A 15245-nucleotide genomic window follows, 5' to 3' on the forward strand; every position below is an offset into this window, starting at 1 on the left:
TTGGTAATTGCCACCACGAATGACAGAGGATTTTTTTCTCTAGGTTGTCATCTGGACCCAACCGGCTTCCTTAAATATACTGAAACCCTTAGGATTCTGTCCTGAGGTAAACTCTTTCTCCAGGGTCAGGATTTACAGTATGGAAGTCCTGGGACATGATGGTCATTCCCAGTGTCCCACCACAGGTTTTGGCCTGCTAAAAAGCAAAACATCCTGTGGGAGCCCTGTTTGATCCAAAATGTATTTTCCTTTCCCTAATTATTTTTTTAGAACCAATCTATCAGAAAGAGGAAAAGGAAAAAAAAAATTGAATTTGCTGTTATCCTGTTGTTTCAATCACATTGGATCCCAAATGACCCCACTTGGGGTTTTCTTGGAAAAGATACTGGAGTGGTTTGCCATTTTCTCCTTTAGTTCATTTTACGGATGAAGAAACTAAGGCAAACTTGATAAAGTGACTTGCCCAGGATCACATATCTGTGAGTATCTGAGGCAGGATTTGATCTGAGATTATCTTGTTTGCAAACCATCTTGTTGCCCCTGTAACAGCTATCTGAAATCTAATTTCTTAAAGGATGTGAAAGGTTTCTGACAATTTAATGACTGGAAATTTCCATTGTCTAACTACTGAACTGAGACTAAAATTGATTTGAATTTCTAAAAAAATGAATGCTGCCTTTATTTTTCTGATAATGGACAGTGACTACAGTTCAATCTTAAACAAAATCTCTGGTCATTCTTTTAAAATCAAGACAATTTTTTTCTCAAAATTGTGTAACTTTATTCTTGAGTAGAACCATGGAATTTTATGTAAATTTAAAATTCAAGAATTCTCTTTTGATAATAGGAGCGGCAGAGGGGACAAGTATATGTTTCTCCCAAGGCAAAATCCTCCAAAGCCAGAAGACAAGTATGATGAAACATGTGTGAACAAGACAAGAGAACAGTCTCCCGGGAATGTTGAGTATAAATTTTTTCTAAGGGTGGATATTGAAGATGATTGCTCAAAGAGAGGGGTGTAAGGCAAATGGAACAGTCAAATATCTCTTGATGAAATGCCTGCAACACAAGAAAGTTTTTAAAAGATTTGTTACTTGGGCAAAGATTTAAATAGTAGTGAAATATATCAAGAAATATCCTACCTGATAAGATCCATAAATAATATTTCTCCAATGCACACATCCTTAACAGTTTACAAAATACTTTTCTCACAACAAAACTCTGAGGTTAATATGTAGTAATGATTATAACTGGAAATTTCCATTAGTAGCTACTCCTTTTTTGAAGTAAGTGAACCACGCTTAAATTTGAATATAACTTTTAAGTGAACTGAGACTAATTTTAGTGGGCACATTCCATTATTTTTGAAATATGGTTTTAATTTCTAAAAAAGATGAACACAACCGAACAGTGATGGACAATTTGTATGATACATATTTAAGCAAAATCTCTGGCCATTCTTTTAAAATCAAAATAAAGTTTTTTGTTTTTTTTTCCAAAATGATATATGTATATATATATATATATATATATATATATATATATATATATATATATATATATATAATTTTGAGTGTGTGAGTATGATTAATGGTCAAAATGTGGTTTTAAGGGTGTAAAATTGATCATAGGCTCATGGAAGAAATCTTAAGAGTCCATCTAGTCCAACCTCTATCATTTTACAGATAAGGAAAACTGAGGATCAGAATGCTAAAGTCATGGTGATTCCAAGCCTATTGTTATTTCCACTATACTCTATTGCTAGGTGGTTCAGTAGGTCAAATGTTGTTGATTGATCTCTAGGATTTGAGATCAAATCCTGACACACCACACTTATCTGTATGATAAACATTTAACCTCTCTTTGCCTCAATTTCCCCATTTGTAACTCGGAGATAATAATAGTAACTGTCTCCTGGAATTGTTGAGGATCAAATGAGCTATTTGTCAAGTGCTATAAATACAAACTATTGTGTCTATAAAAATAATGAAGAAAAATAGACTTAATCATGCTATCTTTTTTTTTTTTTTTTTTTTTTTTAATGGGAGGCATAAATGATCTACCACAGAGTTGTGACAAATTGGTATGAAAAAGCTGATTGGTTCATATGTTCAGAAGATGGAAATCCAGAGACAGAGTTGAGGGAGGAGAGTATTCCATAAGCAATGGGGATAGGTCAAAGTGCTGGGAGTTGGGAGGTGAAATTTCTTGTTCCAGGAAGAGTAAGGAGGCCAGTACCATGGGGTGAAGATGATCTGGGGGGCAGGACTCGTGAGAAAAGTGCAGCAGTTGGGGATGGGGCTGGCACAAGTAGGAAGGATCTGCTGGTCCAAGGACATTTGTCCTTTGGATGTGGTGGCTGGGTATTCTGCTTCTAAGAGGGTGGGACTCTTATAGGATTGGATGGATCATTCCCAACCTTTCTGAAGATGGGAGATTTGAGGACTTGTTTGGGTGTGAGTAATCCCAAGTTAGGAAAGCAGCTATGCAAGAGGGAGGGACAATAGACTTATTTTAGGAGCACAGATTGTTTCTGTACTTTTTCTCTCATTTGAATAGATCAACAAGAGAAACAGTTAAAAACAAAAACCAAAACATCCTAGAGTTGTTTAGATATTTAGTGAATGGCTATTGCCTTGTGGTAGCATAGCCTACAGAGATGAAGATTTGGAAAACGTACTAGATAATCACTATGAGTTAATATGGAGTCTCTCACCAGGAAGAACTATTAAATTAAAAAAAAATATATATCCAAGCCAAAAAGGCATGAGGTCCCACAGGGAAGATTTCTGATCGTTCCTTAAAGCTTAAGATCTTTCTGAACAAGCACAGCAGTATCTTAGCTGGGAACTGAAGGTTATTCTAGAGGCACTAAGGTTAGGGATCAAGAAAGTGGGTGGAACCTAGAGTGTGAAAGCTAGACAGAGAAAGCTACCTGAAGTAGCGGGGCTGGCCTGGAAATGTAATATGATAACTCCATTTTCTCTTTGAACTTTTTAATGGCAGCCTGAAACCATTTCCCTTAAATCTGGGAAAAGCTTGCTTACATTTCTTTGTGTAAGTTTATATTATCTTTATAAAATTGTCCACAGGCATATTTGCTAATTTGGATTTTAGGCGAGAATGCAATTGAGGTAACAAGTTAAAAGAAGGAAAAAAGAGATTTTACAGTAAGGTTAAGGGACTTGCCAGAGGTCATACAGCTAGTAAGTGTCTGAGGCCAGATTTGAACTCAAAAGAGACAAATTTTCCCAGTTTCAGACCCTGTACTCTATCCACAGAACCACCTAGCCAGCCTACAGCTTCCTACAGAATTTTATACCAGGAAGCCCATTTAGGAAATGGGTTAGTAGAGGGTGAGGAGAACAAATATGAATGGCTTACTAACCTGCCTCACAACTATTAGAGAAAGCATACCTCCTTCTCCCCTACAAAACCATATTGCTTTCTAACTGGTATTTGTATAGTTAGGCATTTACTTCAATAGAATAAGAGACTAGTAACTTTCCAAACCAACCTGCATTTGTATTTTCTCCCAATCATCTTCTGTAATTTCCGGATAACACCTTTTTTCAAACTGCTGAAGAATGCTTCTGTTTGTAGCTATGCAGTAATCAATTTCTGAAAAGAGCCCTTCTATGTTTATATCATATGAAGACAATATTCTGTTGCTGATTTCTGTGAACTAGGAAAGGAAGAAATTAATTTTAAAATTTCTGATCAGTTTAAAGCAAACACAATGTTGAATTTGGTTTAAGTTAAGAATCAAACAATTTTGAAGCTTGGTTGTCCTAATGTCTGTGGGACTTTTTAGATAGATAAGTCATTTATTAAGTGTTTATATTATGTGCCGGGCATTGTGCCAATAAGCCCTGGGAATACAAATACAATAACAACAATAAAAATTTCATCAAAGAAAATGACAATTTATAAGACAAAACTAAAGTGGATCTAGGGGCACATTTATACTTCTAAATGCTTTCATCAATAAAAGAGAAAAATAAATCAATGAATTGGTTATTTAATTAAAAAATAAACTTCAACAACAAAAAATTCCCTAACAAGATAATAAAGTAATAGAAATGCTTAAAGTAAAAAAAGAGCATTAATAAAACAAAGCAAAAAAGACAGTAAACATAAAAGCTTTTTTTTTTTTGAAGGGGGAAATGATGAAACAAATAGATTAAGACTTAGAAAATCTGCTTTTAGAAAGTGAGAGGAAAGAAATTGTTCATATAAAAATTAAAAAGGAATACAGTTGAAGAGAAAACAAAGGAAATTATTAGAAATTGTTTTGGTCATTTACATATAAACAAACCTGAATTGAACTGAACTTGGAGACAAAAATATGAAATAGCCAGATTAGCAAAGGAAAAAATATACTATTTAAATGCTCCAGTATCATAAAAAGAAAATGAACAAGTCATGAGTGAATTCTAAAAGAAAAAAACTTCTAGGACCAGATGGATTCACAGTGAAATATATCAAACATTCGAAGAGTAATTAATTCTCTGATAGTAAACTATACTAATAAGAAAAAGCACTTATTAATTCTCTTGCTTGATACAAATATGGTTTTCATACATAAACTAGGAAGAGAAAGCAGAGCAAGAAGATTATAGATCTCCTAGGAATATGGATACAAACATTTTAAATAAAATATGAGCAACTAGGTTATGGCAATATATTACAAAGATAATATTGGCTTGTGTTTATACCAATATTTCAGGGCTGGTTCAATATAAAGAAGACTAAGAGTATAATTAATTATGTTAATAAATCATAAAACTAATATGATATCAATAGATGTTGAAAAAGTTTTTGGCAAAATCCAAATTATTCTACATTTCTATTATAACCTCTAGACGAAGGTCACAAATAAACCTTTCTTTAATATAGTACATAGTATTTTTATTTAAATTCAAGAGCTATAATGGAGAAATGCTCCATGGAGTATTTGGACTTTGGAGAAATGAATCTTCCAATAAAATCAGGGATAAAGCAAAGATGCCTGTTATCACTATTTCTATTTTAACATAGTGCTAGAAAGGCCAGTGATAACTGAAAGAAAATAAATGGAAAAGACAGGCATAAGCAAAGAGGAAACAAAATTATTAATACGAGAACCATAGAGAATCACCTAAAATTGAAAATACTGCACTGATTGGTATACACAATGAATCCTGTGAAGCGACTGCTTATCTTTGAATTGGGTATATAATATATACCCAATTCAATATGTAATATATCCAATCAATAGGTAATATTGAATTGAATATATATAAAATATAAAATATAGCAACTAATTCTAGCCCAATGCTAATATGCACTGCAAATATGAACAATACAAATACTGTTCATTATTTGCCCTAATTGGGATCTATCTGTATCACATTTCTCAGCGTATATCCCCAAAGAAATCAAAGAAAAAGGAAGAAGATCTATAATGTACAAAAATATTTATAGCAACTCTGCAAGGTAGCCCAAATGTGGAAACTAAGGGAGTGTCTTCCTATTGGGAAACATAAAATACAAACTGTAGTATATGAAGGCAATACAATATTATTGTGCCATTAAGAAATGATGAAATGCAAAATATGAGAGCAAACTGAGAAAACTTCTATGATGCAGTGTGAAGTAAAAACCAGAATTATAGAGAAAAATCAATTTTGAAAGACTTTAGAATTGGGATGAATGCAATCATAAATTATATGTCCAAAAGAATGATAATGAATATTCCATTCACTTCCTGCCAGAGAGGAAATAAAATGAAAAAGGAAAATACATTTTCAGACATGGCTAATGTGGGAATTTATTTTTCAGGACTATGCAACTATATATTTAAGGATTTGTTTTTTATTTGCTTAATGGGGGAAGGATAGTGAGAGGGACAGATGAATGGAATAAATACTTGTTACTTAAAAAGGAAATGAAATCAAAGTATTCTTTCTTCCTTTTTTCTTTTTCTCCTTCCCTTCCTCCCTTTTCCCCCTCCCTCCCTCTTTCCCTCTCTCCCTTTCTCTTCCTTCCTTTATTCCCTTTCTTTTTGTTCCTTCCTTCTTCCTTTCTTCCAGGCTGACACAGTAAGTGTCTGAGACTGGATTTGAACTCAGCACTTCTTGATTAACTAGGGCCAACACTCTAGACACTGTGCCACCAGCAGCCTCCAAGTAGGTCAGGTCAGGTCATCAGGAGAAAGGATACCGTGAGAATCTAGAGAAGAAGAAAAGTTTTGGAACAAACACTGTGATGTATGGTAAAGCTAAGTGATGAAAGAGTAGGATTGTCTTGCTTCAGAGAGGACCTAGAGAAGGTTACACATTTGTAGTCAATTAGTTGATAGTTTTATGACTTCTTCCAAATCCATTGAATTTTTCATAAATTCCTTAAATGGTGAAGGAAGGAGACGGTAGGAGTAGAGGGTTGGGGTTTGGTCAAGCTTGATCAACAATGTGACAGGGGAGAGCAGAACAGTCTTGATTGCACTGATGTGTGAGAGGATAGCCAGAGCTTGCACAGGGAGCTTGGGAAAGTCCTGAGGGATGAAGAAGGGACTGGGATCATAGGGGTGTGTGTGTGAGGGGATGGATGATGGTGATGGCACAAGACAAAAAGATGCAATCCTAAATCATTTTGGTCAGATAAAGAAATCTTGGAGATGTGGAACATAGAATTTGAGGCGATGGCAAGATCAAAGTGTATCACTGTCCCTGTGCGAAGTTGAGGTGGTCATGGACATTGAGCAGCCTGAAGTTAGGATGTTTGACTGAACATCAGCGAAGGGGTGAAGTCTCCTACTGTAAGGACAGAATGTGGAGAGGAGGGGGAGACTCTGAACAAGTTCCTGCACTCACTGAGGAAGGCAGGAAGAATGCTCTGGCAGTTGGTCAGTAACTGCCACTGGAGTCTGGCTTGGCACAAGTGTCCAGAGAGGAGGGTTTGCTAAGGAATGGCAGTTTTACAAATGAGGAAATGGAGCATCAGAGAGCTTAAGTGAATTGTTCAGTCACATAACTAGATAGAACTTGAATCTACATTGTGCTATTTACTACTGCACATTGCCTCTTAGTAGATACCTGTTTTAAGATCTGTTTAGCAATTTTAATTGCAAAATTAAACTTTCTAAATGTTTATTGGTGAATCACTATAAAGTGTGATGCATCAATGTAATGAGATACTACAGGGACAGGCTGAGTGATCACCACCACTTTATGATCTCATCATTTTGAGTGTTCCTCCCTTCCACAGGTACAGCTATATAACTTCCTGTCTTTGTCCAAACATCCACCCAACGTGCTGAAGACCTTCCTCTGGGTGTTTTAATATTTCTTAGACAACACTGACATGTAGTTCTGTTTCTCTCATAATGTAGCAATTAAGTGACTGGTGGACAGATGTCATGTATCCACAGTTAACTTAATGCTTGTAGATGATGTAAAAATTGTGTGCCACTTATTCTCTGCCACTGTTTTGGGTTATTGCCCAGGACTGAGGATCATTTAGAATTTTTATCTGTTTCAGGAGTTGGCATAGGCAAAATCTTTTTAGAAAGATGTATATGAAATTGTGTTAGACAAAGAAAATAAAATGTGCAGAACTGTACATGTCCTGACTGACTACATAAAAGGAAAAATGAAACTCATCTGGGTAGACAAAAAAATGATAAAGGAATAGAAAGGGAATAACTAAAAATGTTTCGGATTTACCCGTGTAAAATTAAATTTTAAGTATAAAAAGTTATAATCAGTTTTGTTCTTTAAAAATAAATGCATAATAAATTATTTATTATTTTGAGTTCCCTGAGATGGATGGGAAAAATACAGATAAATATAATAAATTTTTTTCCAATCCAGTTTATCTATTATGATGATGTGTGTTGTGTCCTTGGATCTTGAATTCCAGTAAGGTGGCTCTCCAAAGGGCTTTTAAAATCTCATCATTCTAGTAGGCATAATGTTGGAAAGAAACTAAGAAAGAGGAATTTTGAGAGGTGATGTGTTGCAATCAGAAAATTGAGGTTCCAGTTGGTCTTTGCTATTTACCAGACCATAGTCAGCATCATTAAATTTCAGTTTCCTTAATTGCTAAAATAGCAGATACCTTTGGCTGTGAATCTCCATTCAGGTTACAAATGTAAAGAAATTTATAACTCTAAAGTTTAGGATTTTATTAGGAACCAATGTAAAATAAACTTCATGGGTTTTGGTGCCAAATGATGTCTTTGGAGGAGGGGAGTCTTATACATGTCTTTTTCTTCTTCTTTTTTAAATCAAAGTTAAAAAAGCAAGAAAAAGGACTAGAATTTTTCTTAGAATCCTTAAATAGAAAGGAATAGCAATGGTAACAGTTACATGGATAGTGAGAAATAAAAATAAACCAGCAGCTCTGTAATGTCTTAAGTTTGCTCAGAAATTATTAAATACAGTATTTAATTTTTTATGTTAAATTTTTTGTTTATATTTTTGTGACTCATATTTCCCATTATATTCTTATTCTTTCCTAGAGGCTATCTAATCTAACCATCTTATTTTATATATGTCCCAGAATTCCCGCCTTTATTTCAAGGTGGGGGAAAACCCACAAACTCGTTTAGCAAAAGCAATTTACAAGACTGACATTATAGACTGTGTTCAGTCCGTCACAATTTTCCACCTGTATAAAGAAGGGAAATGGGGTGCATTTCTATATCTCTACTTTGTGGTCAAGCTTCATCATTATAACTTCCTAACATTCAGTTTTAATTATTTTGTTATTGTTTTTTTTTTTTTTTTCATTTACATTGTTGTTGTCATTGTGTATATTGTTTTCCTGGTTCTTCATTTTGCAAAGTCTTCCTGTACATCTCTGCATTCATCATTTCTCATCAAGAATATGACATTGCATTCATGTACCACAATTTATTAGCTACTCCCCTGTCTAAGGTTATCCACTTTGCTTTCTGATTCTTTGTTTTACACCATCTAGAAGTATGGTGTATAGGGGGATCTTTCTCTTTATCACTACACTCGAGGTATGTTCAAAGGAATGAGATCTGCTAAACATGCTAAAAAGGCATCTTTCCCATGTATATTTTAGGAGACATTTTTGATTCAAAAAAGACTTGGAAAAGCATGTCAACCCCTTAAGTGTTGATTGAAGACTTACTCTTTGGAATATATGGAATATTTGGAAGAATGTACTACCTTAGCTTGGTGGCAGCATACCTAAAATTGTGGGGATGACTTTTTAAGAGAAGTCAATAAAGCCATATAAGAAGTAAAATTTTAAGAACTAGGTTTATGAAGTAACAATATTGTCACAAATTATTAAAAAATTTTTTAAAAAGGAGATATCATATGGATTTGATGAAGGAGATCCATCTTGAACTACTTCCTCCTTTTTCTAATTTCTTCTACCTGATGATCTTGTGGCATGTGCCAAGTTCCCTTAGAACTGTGGCCCCCTTCCTCAGGATGCACTCCATCCTTACTCAGTTTCGTCTCATTAAATTTATTCCATTGTTTTAGCTTAGAAATTTCTTTTGGGATTACAATTATGCCATATAATGTATTGGATACTTTTTCTCAGTTTTGTGTCCTCTGCAGATGTGATAAGCACAGATGTGCCTTTTTCTGTTATGATAAAATAATTGAAAAGAAAAAGGCTAAACCCAAATTGCTGGATCACTCTGCTCCAGATATAACTACGGGCTAATTTTGCCCTGAATACTTTGCATAACTTCAGTCAAACCACTTCAACTCTTTGAAGTGATCTGAACTACGGGATCCTTAAGATGCCTTCTAACTCTTAGGTTCCTGCCCTTATTTCTCCTTTCTACCAACCAAGTACCTACACATCCTTCAGAGCTCTGTTTAAATACTACCTCTTTTATGAAGATTTTCAAGACAGGAAGCACTCATACCTGAGTTAACAAGCATTTATTGTTTATTATGCACCAGGCCCTATGCTAAGTTATAGTTGTTTGTCCTTCATTCTTGAAGAGGACCATGACATCAGGGAGGTGAGGCCATGACATGCAAGTGAGTTGTATTTAAGTGAGGGAAGGCTGTGCAGGATCTGCCTCACTTTCCTCTCCAGAGCCATCTGGGCAAGATCAGGATGATTGGCGAAGGCTCTGGATGCAATGGAAGACCTTGGTCTTTTTTTTTCACAGGGCCAAGTGCTGAGTGTTTGGTGTATAAAAAACCAAAACAATCCTTTCCCTTAAGGCAATTACATGAGAGAGACAACAGGTAAATAACTAGATATATTACAAGATCTATCAGAGTTGATGGAAGATAATGTAAAGGGAAAATACCAAAGGGCTAGTTTTTGTTTTTTTTTGGGAAAGGTCTCTCTCAGAAGACAAGATTTGAGCAGAATGGAAGCTAAGAAATAGAGGTAAAGGGTAGAGTATTCTAAGTGTGGGAGGAAACCAATGAAAAGACAGAAAAGAGTAATATGTCATATTTAAGGAAAGTGTTGCTGAAAAGTTACAAAGGTCAGGTTATGAAGAGCATTAACTTTATATTTGGTTTTGGGGATCAAGGAGGAGCTACCAGAACTCATTGGGAAAGAGCTGAAAGATAAAACTGAAATGGGGGGAGGGGACTTGAAGCAGAGACCCCAATGAGAAGACTACTGCACTAAAATAGGCAAGAGGAGATGAGAGGATGAATTAAGGTGGTGGCTGTGTGAATAGAGAGAGGTGGTTGTAAATAAGCATGTTATGATGGCAGAAATGACAAGATTTGGAAACTAATTGGCTATGTGAGATGATTACAAATCAGAGGTTAAGAATGATTTTATAGGGGCTGCTAGGTGGCGCAGTGGATAGAGCAGCAGCCCTGAATTCAGGAGGACCTGAGTTCAAATCTGATCTCAGACACTTAACACTTCCCAGCTGTGTGACCCTGGACAAGTCACTTAACCCCAGCCTCAGGGGGAAAAAAAAAGAATAATTTCATATATATATATATATGTATATATATATATATATAATATATAATATATAAAATCTGAGTGACTAGGAGGATTATGGTATAATCAACTGTAAGGAGGAAATTCAGAAAAACAAGAGGATTTTGGTAGTAAGACAAGTTCTGTTTGGGATAAGTGGAGTTTGAGATGTTTATAGAGTATCCAGAACCAGATATTTATTTAAAAGACATGATTGAGAGAGAGATGGAGACTGAACATGTAAATCTGGGAATCATATAATATGAAGAATAATTAAACCCAAAAAAGATAGGAAGGAGAAAAGGTGGCTTAGTATATAGGACTCCAGAGTATACCCCACAGTTAGTTGATTATGAATGAGTTGTAGGAAGAACTAGCAAAGAAGCTGAGACAGAGAAGTCAGAGAAGTAGGAGGAAAAAGAACCAACAAGAGCAGTATCTAAAGTGCCTCCAGGAGGAGGAAGAGCAGAGAGCCAAGGAGGAGGATGAAGAAAGGACCACAAAACTCTCGTGGCATCCTGTGTCTGGTATAGTTACTATGTCCTGTCTTTGGCTCGTTTCCCCAGGCAGACAGTAAATAAGCAACTAAAGGGCTAGTCAGGTTTTCTGAACCACTCTACCCCCTTCAAAATTAGCACTAAGCTTCACACATAGTAGGTGCTCAATAATTATTGATTTGATTTGAAGAGGGAACTGATTTAAATTGCAGATTACTTCTTAGATATATAGATTAAGATTTTGGAAGATATCAAGATGAGGTCTGAATTTTCTCTGTTAATGTTTTAAAGAATTGGGTAGAACATGACAAAGTCCAAACAATCAAGATTTCAAGTAATCTAAAGGGTATTCAAAGACACATAGTAGGTCTAAGTCAGTATACCTATTATTGATGATGATTTGTATATAACAAAGGGCATAAAAATATCACATCTGATCAGAAAAATAATGTGTGCTAGTCATTTAGTAAAAATAAGATTTAATAAGTAAGCAGCTGTAAATCCATGGAAAGTTAGAAGTTTTAATAGGAAATCCTATAGAAAGCCTTTACTGAAGGCAGGGATTAATTTTATCTTTGTGGGTACCCAACTATTTATTGAGCCAATTGAAAAAATATATAACTTATTAAGCATGTCTTCTAAGGAGAACTTATAAGTAGCAATGGACAATAATTACATAGGATAAGATGACATGAATGAAATTGCAAATTGCACCATTAGGGAAAAATAATCCTCAAGGATGAGATCATAGATTCATTGAAGTATTTAAAGAACAGGGTAAGAGCTTTATTTTCATGATTCTCAAGGTCACTTCCAGAACTATGATTAAATGATAACATAATCTATTAAGTGGTTAAGTAACATTTTATAGTATATTACCTCTTTTACAAATTTTTACCACACATTACCTAAAATGTAAATTTCCACTTGAAAAGTGAATTAACTTGTAAAGGATCAAATAATAATAAAGCCAGTGTTTTAAGATTTTCAAAGCACTATATATGTTATCTCCCTGGTCCTCACAAGGACATTTGGAGATGCTATTATCATACCCAGTTTATAGTTGAGGAAACTATTTGACATGTCCAGGATCTCACAGCTTATCTCTGAGGATTTAAATTGAGATGTTCTAGATTCCAGGTCCAGTGTTTTTGTCTATTCCCTTTCTGGCTTCAAGTTCTTTCTCAGTTAATATTTATTTCTTCCTGATTGTATGCATGATATTAGGCATTATTGGGCGTGTAGGGGGGGAATGTGGAATGTGTATGTGGTGGGGGTTTGAGGGTGGGAAGGGAGGAGTGCCAAGAGGAATCAGTCTGTCAAATCCTGGTGTTTAATTTTTTCCTTTTATTATTTCACTAAATATTGTATTTAGATTATCTCTGGTAATTTGAGAAGCAGGATCAGTTAAAAAATTCTAACTGATTTAGTAAAGAGTAATGTTTAAAATAATTTGATTCAATAGAAACATCTTAAAATAAATTTGCAAAAGGAAAGTACCTGTTTTAAGTATGTGTTTTTCTTTGTGTACATTTGTGTATATATCTGAAATGTATGATTTAGTTAAGTAATTAAGACATTGGACTATTAATATATGAAGAATTATCAGTCATTTACAAGTAACATACCAGATACACATTAAAAAAAAATTATCCTAACAAAAGCACCCAGGTGAACTTTGTCTACCAAGAAGACCTTTTAAAGTGATCCATCTTAATGTCAGCAAATTGCTTACTAATGTGTTGACTTATGGAAACTCTCAAACGTAAAATGAAAAGGCTGGAATTTAGAGCATATCAATGAATCAGTTGATAAGCTTTTACTGGTTTAATATCCTCCTAATCTTGCTGCTTGGAGCCACTTCAAGTTAGCAACAGAATGTTTGCCATCTCCCAGTGATAAAGGAAGTCAAAGGACTAAACAAACTTCAAGACCATTACTCTGTTTGGTGAGATTTAAATGAAAATTGTCGAAGAAATCACTTGTGGGCCTTGTGGGGAAGAGAGGGGGAACCTAAAGTCAACCACAGCATCTTACAAATTACTCATCTAACTTCTTAAACAATGGTCAGGACTTTTAGCTAAGGTGGAGATAATGTAATGCATTTGAAAAAGATTTAATTGCAGCAATAAAAGACCATACCTCAATCAAATGACAAATGCAAGCAAGGTTTCTAGATAAGGATCAAAGAAATTCAAGGACCAAACACACTACATTCTAGGCAACACTTAGAGCTTTCTGTACACATTGGTGATAGATATTAGCATAACATGGTTTCAGTGACCTTTCCAAACTGCTTTGATCTAAATTAGTAAGAACTTGAATGAATTAGTGTAGTAGAGACTACTGTACCTGACAGCTTACTACTCTAGCAAGCATTTTTTTCTGACAGAAATCCTAATTCTATTACACTTAAGCATATTAAATCTCAACATGTGACCTATGATTGTGTTGCCACAATTTATCATTATTAATGTTATTTTGCTACTAGATTTCAATATATTTTATAGGAATCAGCACTATTTTTTTGAATGGTATCATGAATGGGTTTTGTTAAAACTATAATAGTGATATTTAAGAGCACAGACAATTTTGTACCAATAATTATGAAAAACTATTTTTCTCACTATTATTCATATACTTCAAGGAGGTAAAAAGTCCCATATATACCAAAATATTCATAGTCCCTTTAGTTAGTATCAGAAGATTAGAAACAAAGTAGGTGACCATTAATTTAAAAATGGCTGAAAAACAATGGTTTATTAACAGTATGGAATATTGTGTTTAAAAAAAAATAAGATCAAGATGAGGAATTCAGAGAAACATTGGTAATACTTGAGTGGCTTGATGCAAAGTGAAGCAAGCAGAATCAGGAGAACAATAAATAATGATTATCATAATGTAAAGAAAAATAACACTAAAAGGCATCTGAAATCAGATTAGTTGCAATGATTAGGTCCCAGAGAATAGGCAGCAAACATATATCTCTTCCTTCAATATAAAGGGGCTTCCAGATGCAAAATATTACTTATTCTATTAGAAATGACAGGTTGCCTTTACTGGTTTTTTTGGTTGTAAGAAAAACTTTAATGAAGGAAGAGTATATAAGGAAATCACTATGATTGTAAAAGCCATCCATAAAATAGAACAATAACAAAAACAAAACAACTCACACTATCCAGAGCATTTCTATTTGTGGAAATATGATACATATATGAAAACTAAAAGTGAGGAAAAACTTAAAAGTACAGATAGGGATGAAAACTTAAGCCTTTAGGAAGCTATATTTTGAATTAATCCACAGAATACTCACAAACCTTTAAATAGTTAAGCATTATTTCCTAAATGATTTAATATGCTTAAAAGGCTAATTCTGTCATTCATTGCCTATCTCTTGGAATCACAAAATTTGAGAATTTCACTTGTTGGGAGATATGACCAAAGGGATTCTTCTACAGGTTCAAGTTGGATTGGATTGCCCTCAGGGTCTGTTCTAGTTCTTAATGAGTCTGTGATAATCTCTTTGAGGGCAGGGACTATTTTACTTTTTTCTTGTTATCCCAGGGGGCTATCTTCAGTCATCCTGATCTCTATCTTGCCACTGGACTCAGATAGCTCTACCGGAGACTTTGCACACCTTTCTTTCTCTCAAATTCAATTCAATATATAACATCGTGGTGGAAGAAATCACCTGTGGGCCTCGTGGGGAAGAGAAGGGGAACCTTATGTCATGGACCTCTTTGAGAATGAAGGACAAGTTGTTATATATTTTGAATTCTCCCTCAAGTTCTGTTGGGCACATGATAATGT

The 15245-nt window shown here is 34.6% G+C and overlaps 1 protein-coding gene across 1 annotated transcript in view; it reads right to left on the minus strand.

Annotated features, from left to right (window-relative positions):
- Positions 1-756: 756 nt before the first annotated feature.
- Positions 757-15245, minus strand: part of RNF32 (ring finger protein 32) — a 63445-nt gene continuing 48956 nt past the window's right edge. Inside the window, exons 8-9 of the mRNA XM_074267323.1 lie at positions 3518-3685; positions 757-1059 (exon numbers count right to left, since the gene is read on the minus strand). Coding sequence (XP_074123424.1) covers positions 817-1059; positions 3518-3685 — 411 coding nt within the window. The 3' untranslated portion in view covers positions 757-816. The remainder of the gene's footprint in view (positions 1060-3517; positions 3686-15245) is intronic.

This window comes from Sminthopsis crassicaudata, chromosome 5 (assembly GCF_048593235.1).
Source record: "Sminthopsis crassicaudata isolate SCR6 chromosome 5, ASM4859323v1, whole genome shotgun sequence".
NCBI classification, from domain to species: Eukaryota; Metazoa; Chordata; class Mammalia; order Dasyuromorphia; family Dasyuridae; genus Sminthopsis; species Sminthopsis crassicaudata.